A 12,149-nucleotide genomic window follows, 5' to 3' on the forward strand; every position below is an offset into this window, starting at 1 on the left:
CCCTATCCAGTTATTCCCACGACTAAAACTAATAACATTACCCCTGAAAAAGAAAAATGAGCCCTCACTCCACAAGCAAATACAGTATACTATACTTCAAATGTAAATAACTGAAGTTACTTGGTTTTACCGAAAAGGAAAATAATGCATACGTCCAAACAAAAAAATAATTTTTTTTACCTATCCTGGAGTTCAAAATGTGTGTACACAATCTGCTTCAACTCAGTAGTACTGAATGGAGGATCAACCATGTAGTCTGCTTCATCAAATAACAACTTGATTGCACGAGCTGCGATCCAGTAAGCTGCCATACACAAATAAAAGTTTTAAATGATGCTCGAAATATGGTATGGTTGAAGTATCAAGCTAAACTCTTAACAATTAGAAGACATACGTACATATCACCGGTTAATGTACAGTAATATTATAGTATACTGCAAAGTTTTATATACTTATTCTAAAATAACAAGTACCATATATTGAGAAGTTAAAATCTTTTAATAGTCTTTTTGATTACTAGTAAAGATCCCTACAAAAAAATAACATGCTTCTATCAATGAACTTGACACATCTTTTCTGACTTGGATTTTTTAAACACCACTATTTATCAAGTCACTGATCCTCTGTTGCAAGATAACCTTTTGCTAATCAAGCCCACAACACAGTTAGTAAGAATAAAATACAAAGAAAATGTTAGGGTGCCAAGAGGAAATAGGAAATGGAATATTTCGCTTACTCTTCTCAGCTGATTAATTGGGAATTGTTTCATGGCCATTACCAGTTATAAAGAAAGAAGGGTACAGTGACAACCAGTTGAGGGACAGTTCCTGTGACCTCCTTGGTTAAATATCCATGAGAAGTAACAGGTCAAGGTTTTGATCTCTGATTTCTGGTGGTCCAAAGAGGGGCAGTGATCAAAGCAATACAGACAGGGGAGATGCAGTTACAGTATTTCTCCGCAGGATTTACATAAACATGTTTCGAGAATAGGGACGTAGGATCCTTATCAGTTTGCCCTTGGGCAAATCTGTATAAAGTAAATTAGATCTACATATCTGTGCATAAGCCATTAAGAATAATAAAAAAATAAGTACTCATTAAATTATTGAACTAAATATTTGTAGCTATAAATACTGGCATAACCTAAGAGTCTAATTTGTAATAGCAACATAAAACTGAATTACAAGTGTATTTTATAACATTAGTTTAGTAAATGAACTTAACACTGGAAAAGATGGCACAATAATAAACAGGATGATGATGTCAGACCTTCAGTTGTGCCAACTACATAGTGCTTAACTACAAAAAGCTATAAAAGTTCAGCAGTAAAATAATCTTGTTTTTAAAGTAAGCATACAGCACCACAATACAAAAACATCAGACAATGATCAGATAAGAGCAAAATATAATTACAGAAATTCTTCAAGTGAAGTACAAAGCAAATGCAGGTCAGTTGCCAAGCAATGCTGTATGCTTCTCTAAGTTCACTTATAATACAAGTCACTCTGCACTAAAAACATTATGGTACAGTAAACTGAGGGTTAGGATGACCTAGTTAATTATATTGCTGTAGTGTTCCAAACTATTTTCAGATGTGGCATTCTAATCTCTGAATCTTCTGAACTTTTATTACAAAGCAAACTATTGTATATGTAGCTTTTAAAATTTTAACTGGTTCATGACTCTTTATATTACCTGCTGTATAGCAGAAAGTTCGATTTCAAAAGTTCACAAGCCACAATGACAAATACAGTATACATATGCAAAGTAAAAATGAAATTGGTAGTAAGATACACTAGACTGTAAGATACACTAGACTAAATAAAATGATCCCATCTAAACCAAGAATTTCTTACCTCCACCTTCATCTCCAATCAGATGGCCCCATCCACCGCAACGGTAAGTTTTGCCATCAGGGTTAAGGAGCAGTGCGTTGCTGCCAGTGCCACTAATCAAAACAATTCCACCTGAAAATAAGATTTTCCTCTATAGTCAATATCATTTGATCATAAGTAACAATACACCATTTACAGATGCTTCATATATACAGTGGTAAGAAGAGAAAGCAATCTTTCTTTGTGGTTTCAATTAAATATTGCAGTATTGAATATTCTAATACTGTACCATCAGCAAAAAAAAATAAGCATGAGAAAGTACAGGTTCAACAACCAACACAAATTACCTTAATTGCTTTTCTGTTATAAATGAAAATTGTAATGTCCTGTTAATCTTCCCATGCCTCTCTTTCTAAACATTACTGTACCCTATATGTTATTTTTTTGAATTGTACCAATTTATATCTGCCAAACAAACAGTAACATCATTATCTCATGTCTATAAAGGAGTGCTTGATGGAATAAAAGAAACTAACTATCTTAAAAAAAATCCATGCTGTTGGGCAGTTGATAACTCAAAATACTTTGCAAGTGGACATCCACTACCAAATGGTTACTGAGATGGAATTTTTTTCCACTGTATAGACAGAGACACCAAGGTATTACAAAGAGATACAAAAAGCTTAGGATACAAATCAAGGCAAATAATACATTCAAGAGAACAAGGGAGGCAAGATGTTGAAACTTTGCAAGGTCGACCAGATCTTAATTTGGCCATTTGCGATTTTCATAAAAAAAAAAACTCATTTATCCATTCTGCTTTAATAAAACACCATCATTGTCATCATCAATTCATTTATAAATTCCCAACTGATCTAAGTTCTTCTCTATGCCCTTTTTCCATGCTCTTCTTTGTAGCTCTATGCATTAACATGACAAAGAGTAGAGTCCAGGACTGATCCTGACAGACCCACGGTGTCTTCTGCCATTTCATTTTCTTTTTTTTATCAATATGCCGAATTTATTTTTCCCTGTAGGAGGGTAGTGCCGTTAGTGCACCTCACGGGGCACTATAGGCATTACTAAAGGTTCTTTGCAGCGTCCCTTCGGCCCCTAGCAGCAACCCCTTTCATTCCTTTTACTGTACCTCCATTCATATTATCTTTCTTCCATCTTGCTATTCACCCTCTCCTAACAATTATTTCATAGTGCAACTGAGAGGTTTTCCTCCTGTTACACCTTTCAAACCTACCTAATCTCAATTTCCTTTCCAGTACTGAATGACCTCATAGGTCGCAGTGCTTGGCCTTTGGCCTAAACTCTATATTCCATTCCATTCCATTCCCACTTTATTTTTTGTGTCTCTCTTCTATTCCATGGGAACTAATGTTTGTCTTAGTTACTATGGACTGTTTTTGTGCCAGCCTTTTTTTAATCTAGCCTCCTGCACACAAGAGATGCCCATGTTTCATCTAAGCAGCATCATGACAACTTCCCTACTTTTCCATACCATACAGATACAATTTCAAATATCTACATAGTTAATCTGTTACTCCATGATTACCATATATATGGAAGAATAATTCATTAAACACTTGGAAGTTGGTTGCCTTTAATGCATTCCAAAATATTACTTATTTCTGGTACTTACCATTCTGGCAAGCTGTAGCAATAGAGCCAAGTGTATCTGAACCAACAACAACATGTCTGGCTAAGTTGGGATAGGTATGAAGGATGCCTGCTGCCAATCTATTATTGGATTCTTCATCCTCACAGCCGCTGAGACACAGGCCCTGTTAAAAAAATAATAAATTAGTCCTTAGGAAGCGAACAGCATACAAGTTGTTAATAAAATCTATTCAATGTCAAGCACATTTTGATACTATAGTTTTAACATAATCATTGTGGAAAAAATACAACACTTGTTAACATGAGATTTTACTATAAATAGTAAAAGGGAAATAAATTACATTGCTGGGAGGTCACAAAGGGCCCCCTTATAATAATTCCACAAGGAGCAATACATATGTTTATTATTATTAAAAATTTTTGTTATTCAAAATGAGAACGCATTCATACAGAGCCCACATAAAAAGCCATTGACCTGCTGGGTAAATCTCTGCAAAAACTAAACAAACACATGAGCTAACAAATACTGACATCCCCACAGTATTTGAGAGAGAGATGAGAAAAAATTAAGAGCGTCCAATGTTCACAACACAAACACTAGTATTTTGGTCCAAAAATAACTATATTGCATACTGCACAGAATGAAATGAAACTGAAGATTTAGTGTTTCGATGACAGTAACAGGCATAAAATCTTCCTGTACTAAAAGAATAAATGGTCTATGTTAGTACTTCCAGAAAAAAACTTGCCCTTGATAAAATATTCGTAGCACGATACAAGAACTTGAAAGAAATCATCTCATTTACATATGAGGTTGCATCAATAATGGATTCCCAATAAAATTGAACTGAACGTCCCCACAGCCTCAATGTAAGCTTTCTTGGATACCAAGATATAATGGAAAGTTGTAATACCATTTCCCTAACTTTTCCTTTCTGTTGGAAGCTTTTGTTACTAGGCAGCTGCAACCCCTTTTCAGTCCTTTTACTGTACCTCCGTTCATATTCTCTTTCTTTCATCTTACTTTCCACCCTCCCCTGCAAAGTTTTCCTCTTGATACACCTTTCAAACCGTTTTACCGTCAGTTTCCGTTTCAGCACTGAATGACCTCATAGGTCCCAGCGCTTGGCCTCTGGCCTAAATTCTATATTCTATTCTATTCGTCATCAAGCAAGCTCAATTGTAGAACATGCTTTTAAAACTGAAGCCAGAGCTAATATTCAATAGAGTTGTATTGGTTTTGGCATTATTTTTAGTTCTGGTGCTAATTTAACATATACATAAGTAGGATAATTTTATCTAATTAATGTTTTAATGAAAGGAGTTGATTTTCCCATCATGAATCAAACAAACAAAAAGGCCAAATAAACTGAGGAATAAACAATTAAAATCCCAAATAACGTAAGCTACCTGAATGAGCAATTCTGTGCAAAAAATGTACATTTAAATACAATGACAAGGAAAATGTCCATTTACAGACAATGACAGGGAAAATGTCCATTTACAGACAATGACAGGGAAAATGTCCATTCAGAGACAATGACAAGGAAATGTCCATTCAGAGACAATGACAAGGAAAATGTCCATTCACAGACAATGACATGGAAAATGTCCATTCACAGACAATGACGAGGAAAATGTCCACTCACAGACAATGACGAGGGAAATGTCCATTCACAGACAATGACGAGGAAAATGTCCATTCACAGACAATGACAAGGAAAATGTCCAATCACAGAAATGACAAGGAAAATGTCCATTCACAGGCAATGACAAGGAAAATATCCATTCACAGACAATGCCAAGGAAAATGTCCATTCACATACAATGACAAGGAAAATGTACAATTACAGACAATGACAAGGAAAATGTACATTCTCATACAATGACAAGGAAAATGTCCATTTACAAATAATGGCAAGGAAAATGTCCATTCACAGACAATGACAAGGAAAATGTCCACTCATAGACAATGACATGGAAAATGTCCACTCACAGACAATGACGAGAGAAATGTCCATTCACAGACAATGATGAGGAAAATGTCCATTCACAGACAATGACAAGGAAAATGTCCAATCACAGACAATGACAGGGAAAATGTCCATTCACAGGCAATGACAAGGAAAATGTCCATTCACAGACAATGACAAGGAAAATGTCCATTCACATACAATGACAAGGAAAATGTACATTTACAGACAATGACAAGGAAAATGTACATTTTCATACAGTGACAAGGAAAATGTCCATTTACAGACAATGACAAGGAAAATGTCCATTTAAAGACAATGACAAGGAAAATGTCCATTCAAAGACAATGACAAGGAAAATGTCCATTTACAGACAATGACGAGGAAAATGTCCATTTATATACAATGACAAGGAAAATGTCCATTCACAGACAATGACAAGGAAAATGTACATTTATGTACAATGACAAGGAAAATGTACATTGACAGACAATGACAAAGAAAATGTACATTTACATACAATGACAAGGAAAATGTGCATTTACATACAATGGCAAGGAAAATCTGCATTTACATACAATGACAAGGAAAATGAGCATTTACATACAATGATGAGGAAAATCTGCATTTACATACAATGACAAGGAAAATATACATTTACATAAAATGACAAAAAAAAAAACGTCCATTTACAGACAATGACAAGGAAAATGTCCATTCACATACAATGACAAGAAAGTTAGGACACTGTCCAGACGCGCGAAGGAAATCTTGATAAAAGGTGTGAAAACTGACCACGGGTGACTCAAGAGGCTGACAATGTTTCTAAAGAATACACGATAAGCCTTATCAAACACTTGATCAGTTTTGAGATTTCTCTGATTAACAATTTACATAGCTTATCGGAGCAGGTAAGGGCACATTCGGCTAGGCGCCTTGTCGTTTGATTATTTGAAGTTGAAGAGCAAGATTTATTTTCCCATGACAAGGGCTGGACAACAATAAACCCATGAGTTGTGGAAACCAGTTTCAGAACCTCATCCACCTGTCGTGCATATCATCGCTTCGGTTACTGGGTCAATTCTTAACTAGTTAGAATAAGAGGATCTTTCCAAGGGTTTTAACCCGGTATGTATCCTCCTTTGGGGCGTGCTTAGTACAAGCCCGTTGGGGATTACCGTAAAAACATAAACAAAAGACTGTAAATACGTATCATAAAGATAATGACCCCCAAGAAACTTTAGTCCTATATAACGACCCCCGAAAACCCTTGCGGGTCACTATCCAGGAAAGATCCGAATAAAGAAATAAAAATAGGTACATTGGGTGTTGGTAAAATTCTATTCGGTAACATAGAGTTCTAAGTTCTCTAAGTGATAATAAAGGAATCTAAGTTGAGTAGCTACCGCGTTAATATCTTCCAAACCACTGAAAAGTGTTGGCTAACGGTTCAAGTGCTTTGATATTAAGCAAAGTTAACCTCAGAATTGCGTTGAAGAGGCTAAAGTTGGACGAAGGAGACAGCTGTCAATAATAATGGAGTCTTTTCAAGAAGAATGACAACCTGATCCTCCTATGATGTAGGAACATTCTCAAATTAGGAATGGGTTCCACGCATTGACCCAGAGATGGTTATTCCAAGGGTAACACATGGAACTAATAAACGAAAAATCCAGATTCAAAATTCCATATTCTCAAATACTGCAGCCACTGCTAAAGAGTAAGAGGAATGAATCTTACTCTGAGAGACGATGGCAGAATATTTTACCTTTTTGTCTGTGACACTAACCAAGGCCACATGAAACTATGTAAAAATTAAAAGCTGTAGGAGCTTCTCGGAGAGCCCAGTAGGGAACGATGTGTGGGATGCAACATTTTGTAAACCGAGGTAATTGCAAATAAAAGGATAATGAATGCCTGTTGAAGTTCAAGTCTCTTATGATGAAGCATTTCCTGTTGCTTTTGAAACTTGACCACAATTATTGTTAAGTCGTATTGCAAGAAAATAAAATATCAGGCCTGGTTTTTTTTTTTTTTTTTAATTACAAAGAAGTTTAAAGGCAAGACCATTATTAGTAACTGGAGATGACTGGTAATTCTGTCTTGATGGTTCACCAGAGACCAAATGGCACAAGCTGATAAAAACAGAATAGCTGATTGTCATTTGAAGGCACTCCGCTAATGCCTTCGTAAAAAGTGCATTCCTTACTCTTAACAACTGAGGCCTCAATTATATTCTTAACTTCCAGAGATGTAACATAAAAACTTTCTCCATAACAGAACAAAAAGTCCAAGTTACCATAACAGGTCACTGTCGCCACACATACCTTAGCAACAGTGTCAAAGTAAGTTTAATTATATCACAGGTCTGCTTCCGAATAAAGGGTTGCAAATCCATTCAATAGGGAAAATGCAAACCTTTTTTTCACTAGTTTCCCTTTGTACTGTATGTATACGGCCTCTTACCCAGTTTAGTTTAATAACACATTCCTAAATAGGGAATAAGATTAGCCCTGAAGCGCAGTTGGTGAGAAAACACGCACTGTTTGGTAGGTAGGCTGTACACCAATTTTCAGCCTCAGAGTTATGTTACATCAAAAATTAAACTAGCACTAAGAATGAACTATTACTCAAAAATCCCCATGTTCAATACAATACAACCAATGTCATAAAAAAATACTAAGTTCAAAGGTCAAAGCTCTAACGAAGACATCGAAAAAATAACAAAAAGATTTCATCATTTTTCAGAGTACGGTTGCAAGTGCACTAACCTCTCGCATAGCGATTATCCCTACATGTTACATGCGCTAGTAAAAAAACGCCCCACTATCCAGTCAGGATGTCGACAGCATCCACAGATCGAAATCGCTTCGAGAGTTAACACGTCAGCAAAGATCAACCCTTTCAAGGTTGTACAATGTGAGGCAACAGGGACAAGGCAAAATTGAAGTAAAAAAAACTCTCATTCGGGATTTCCTACCAAGAATTCCAAAAAGCCACCGCAAAACCTCATTCTTTACAACATAAGAAATACTTTAACCCCCTCCCCCCCCTAACAATGGACGTCGTCAGATGATAACCTACTAGGCCATCTTCCATAAGCTCTTTTCCAATGGGGAACCTTCATCACTGCCTTTATATTCTGTTTCCCTGCAGAACTACTGTATACCAGTCATTCAGAAGTGTCAGCATCTCGAAGTCCACAATCAACAGTCATTTGGAAGCGTCAGCATCTAGAGGTCTACAATCAACAGTCATTTGGAAGTGTCAGCATCTCGAGGTCCACAATCAAGTCATCTGGAAGTGTCAGCATCTCGAGGTCCACAATCAACAGTCATCTGGAAGTGTCAGCATCTCGAGGTCCACAATCAACAGTCATTTGGAAGTGTCAGCATCTCGAGGTCCACAATCAACAGTCATCTGGAAGTGTCAGCATCTCGAGGTCCACAATCAACAGTCATCTGGAAGTGTCAGCATCTCGAGGTCCACAATCAACAGTCATTTGGAAGTGTCAGCATCTCGAGGTCCACAATCAACAGTCATTTGGAAGTGTCAGCATCTCGAGGTCCACAATCAAGTCATCTGGAAGTGTCAGCATCTCGAGGTCCACAATCAACAGCCATTTGGAAGTGTCAGCATCTCGAGGTCCACAATCAACAGTCATTTGGAAGTGTCAGCATCTCGAGGTCCACAATCAACAGTCATTTGGAAGTGTCAGCTTCTCGAGGTCCACAATCAAGTCATCTGGAAGTGTCAGCATCTCGAGGTCCACAATCAACAGTCATTTGCAAGTGTCAGCATCTCGAGGTCCACAATCAACAGTCATTTGGAAGTGTCAGCATCTCGAGGTCCACAATCAACAGTCATTTGGAAGTGTCAGCATCTCGAGGTCCACAATCAACAGCCATTTGGAAGTGTCAGTATCTCGAGGTCCACAATCAACAATCATTTGGAAGTGTCAGCGTCTCGAGGTCCACACACACAACAGTCATATTCTGTTAAGGTGCCAGATGTCTCACAGCCCAGTCATTCTCTTCACTCTAAGGCTGTGGGAAAGTCTTCTGACAGTTACAGATGTCGGTGCTTACATGTTCAAGAAAGTCTGTAATACCACTTTTGCCATATTTTTTTCAGATTTTCTTCTCAACTGTTGTTTAGACATAAATTCATCTGATCACATTTACTGCGTTGTTCTTTTCATGTGTTGATTTACGTTCGTCTTCTCTTGGTTCTACTTTTTTTTTTTTAGTTTGCACAGCAGAATTAATTTCAGGAACAAATATAATAAAAACAATCAAGAACTATTACTCAAACGCATGTCTCTCCATGAAACCACCCAGAGACGAACGAAATTTAAAGTGGATTTAAAATATTCGCCCTTGAACTTGGCCTTTAGAACCCCAAGCATGTTTGTGGCCTTGAAAGTGAGAGCACTTGTGCCTGCAAGCTTTGTCGATAAACGCCACTTTTTTAAAAGGGACACACGTAAACCAGTGTTTCCCAAAGCACTCCACACGACGGGGGAAATTGAAGAGCTTTTCAAGCAGAAGTCGAGTGCTGCAGTCTCATTACGATAAAGTTCGAGTATTTTCAAGTGCTCCAGACGGAATAGAGGAGATAAGGAGAATGCTTTCGAGTACTTTCGAGCACTCTTGATGCTTTATCGCACAATACGAGTGCTTTCGGGTACTTAACGGAGACGAAAATAGAGCACACGAAATTGTTTTCTGAAGACGACCATCAGCGATAAAACTTTTGTGTTGCGCCCCCTTTTAATCGTTATCTCTCAACACTCGTGGTTTAGACGCTGCCCTTAAACAACAGATGATTTTTTCATAGTAAAGTTCATGTGCCTGCTTCATAGGGTCATAACAGAGGGCATATTCTCTCTCTCTCTCTCTCTCTCTCTCTCTCTCTCTCTCTCTCTCTCTCTCTCTCTCTCTCCAAGGGCCAACTTTGCTGTCTTCAACCACCACTTCACTTAACGTCACAGGAATAATAAATACAGAAATTCATTATGTTTTAGAACAGTGGCTAACAGACTGGGCAGTCTAATGCCCTTTTCCAGCCCAGGCCCAACGACAACAAAGAAACTGAGAAGGAAGCTCAACTACAAAGGGAGAGGCAGACCTGACTTCAGAGAAATAAATATTCCACAGATTTTTCTTCTCATTTTATTTTGACATTCAGTTTCAAATTAAACTGATATAGGAGAATGGATTTGTACACCCTGGCGCTTGTTAAGTAAGTAATGTATCAACTCTTAAAACATTTTACTGGATATTTCACTAAAATCCAACTGACAAAGTATGATGATCTATTTTTCGTCTACCTTGTCCCAAGATATACACAGGATATTTCCCTCACTCTTGCTGTCACTATCGAAGTCAACATAACCTGAAACGACCTCTCATAAGAATTTAAGACCACGCGAGCAAATCAGCCACTTATTTTGGAAATTACATCCTTCCCATTACACCGTTCATGTGGAAGAACACTTTGTTCACTCATAACAATAAGAAAATTGGGGGGCAGGAGTTGTCATTTTAGTGTGATGACATGACCAATAAAAATGAAACTCTTTGGAAGGAGACTTATTCACGAGAACTAAATGGTGTCCTTTTTGGACCCCGTTTTGTCATTAATACGCCAGGAAATGTGGGCTGAACCGGGAGACCCATATTTTCTGGGGAAACTCGCAAAGTCAGGATTATTTTTCTCTTATACTGCAACTGTCCCTTGTAGCTTGAAAAGCCGAAAGGAATTGTATGGATCATTCAAGGGAGGTCACACCCCGCGGTTTTCAGACTGGATACATTCTCTAGTATATACAGAACAAATAGACTCATCGCTATGAGAAACCAAAAACTACTGCCATCAGAAACTCAAATTTCAGTGGTGGGATTGATCATTCTCAGTGACTGACCTTAAACAGTCTCCTCAACATTTTCTTATAGGTCTTACTTTAAAATGATCTTTAAACCACCAATATGCTGTATATCATATGCCTTGAGTTGCTGTGCAATGCTAATTCACTGCCTGCGATTGCTTTGGGAATACTCTAGGCCATTCAGCGCCTCAGCCCACATTTCCAATAACAATATGCTAAAATTAATAATGGATTCCAAATTTGCCATGATCTTAACAACGATAAGCTATAAAAGGCTTCAAATATTCTGAAACTACAAAAGCCTCCGTCGGTGGGGTTTCAGGTGAATCATACTTGCCGCACACAACACCTGATTCCACGTATCAGCACAGATGTTTCACAACACCTGCTCGAAAATAAACAATGAAAACCGGCCAGAGGTTTCTGGCCTTTACCAGTTCTCAACAGTATAGAGAACCGGTGGCAGAAATAGGTAAGAGTAAACGAGGTCAGGAATAGCGATTTACGAAGTTCCTCAACATTTGATGTACCTTGAAACGTAATCATACATAGAGGGGAGATTGGGTTTTCTATTCTTAGCGCGACACAACTGTTAGAATCAACTCCAGCAGAAGCAGAGTGCAGGCTGGTAGAGAGAGAGAGAGAGAGAGAGAGAGAGAGAGAGAGAGAGAGAGAGACTAAAATCTCAACATGACACAACAGTCACTATGCACTTCAAGAGAGAGATGCAGAACAAGCAGCATCCGTCTAGATAAGACGACCGGCATGCACTTAGAGAGAGAGAGAGAGAGAGAGAGAGAGAGAGAGAGAGAGAGAGAGAGA

The 12,149-nt window shown here is 37.8% G+C and overlaps 1 protein-coding gene across 2 annotated transcripts in view; it reads right to left on the reverse strand.

Moving 5' to 3' along the window:
• Positions 1 to 12,149, reverse strand: part of Nagk (N-acetylglucosamine kinase) — an 87,078-nt gene that overhangs the window by 11,025 nt on the left and 63,904 nt on the right. For both annotated transcript variants that reach the window (XM_067093525.1, XM_067093524.1), the window contains exons 4-6: positions 3,487 to 3,628; positions 1,857 to 1,967; positions 181 to 304 (exon numbers count right to left, since the gene is read on the reverse strand). In XM_067093525.1, coding sequence (XP_066949626.1) covers positions 181 to 304; positions 1,857 to 1,967; positions 3,487 to 3,628 — 377 coding nt within the window. The remainder of the gene's footprint in view (positions 1 to 180; positions 305 to 1,856; positions 1,968 to 3,486; positions 3,629 to 12,149) is intronic.

This window comes from Macrobrachium rosenbergii, chromosome 50, assembly GCF_040412425.1.
Source record: "Macrobrachium rosenbergii isolate ZJJX-2024 chromosome 50, ASM4041242v1, whole genome shotgun sequence".
In the NCBI taxonomy this organism is placed as follows: domain Eukaryota; kingdom Metazoa; phylum Arthropoda; class Malacostraca; order Decapoda; family Palaemonidae; genus Macrobrachium; species Macrobrachium rosenbergii.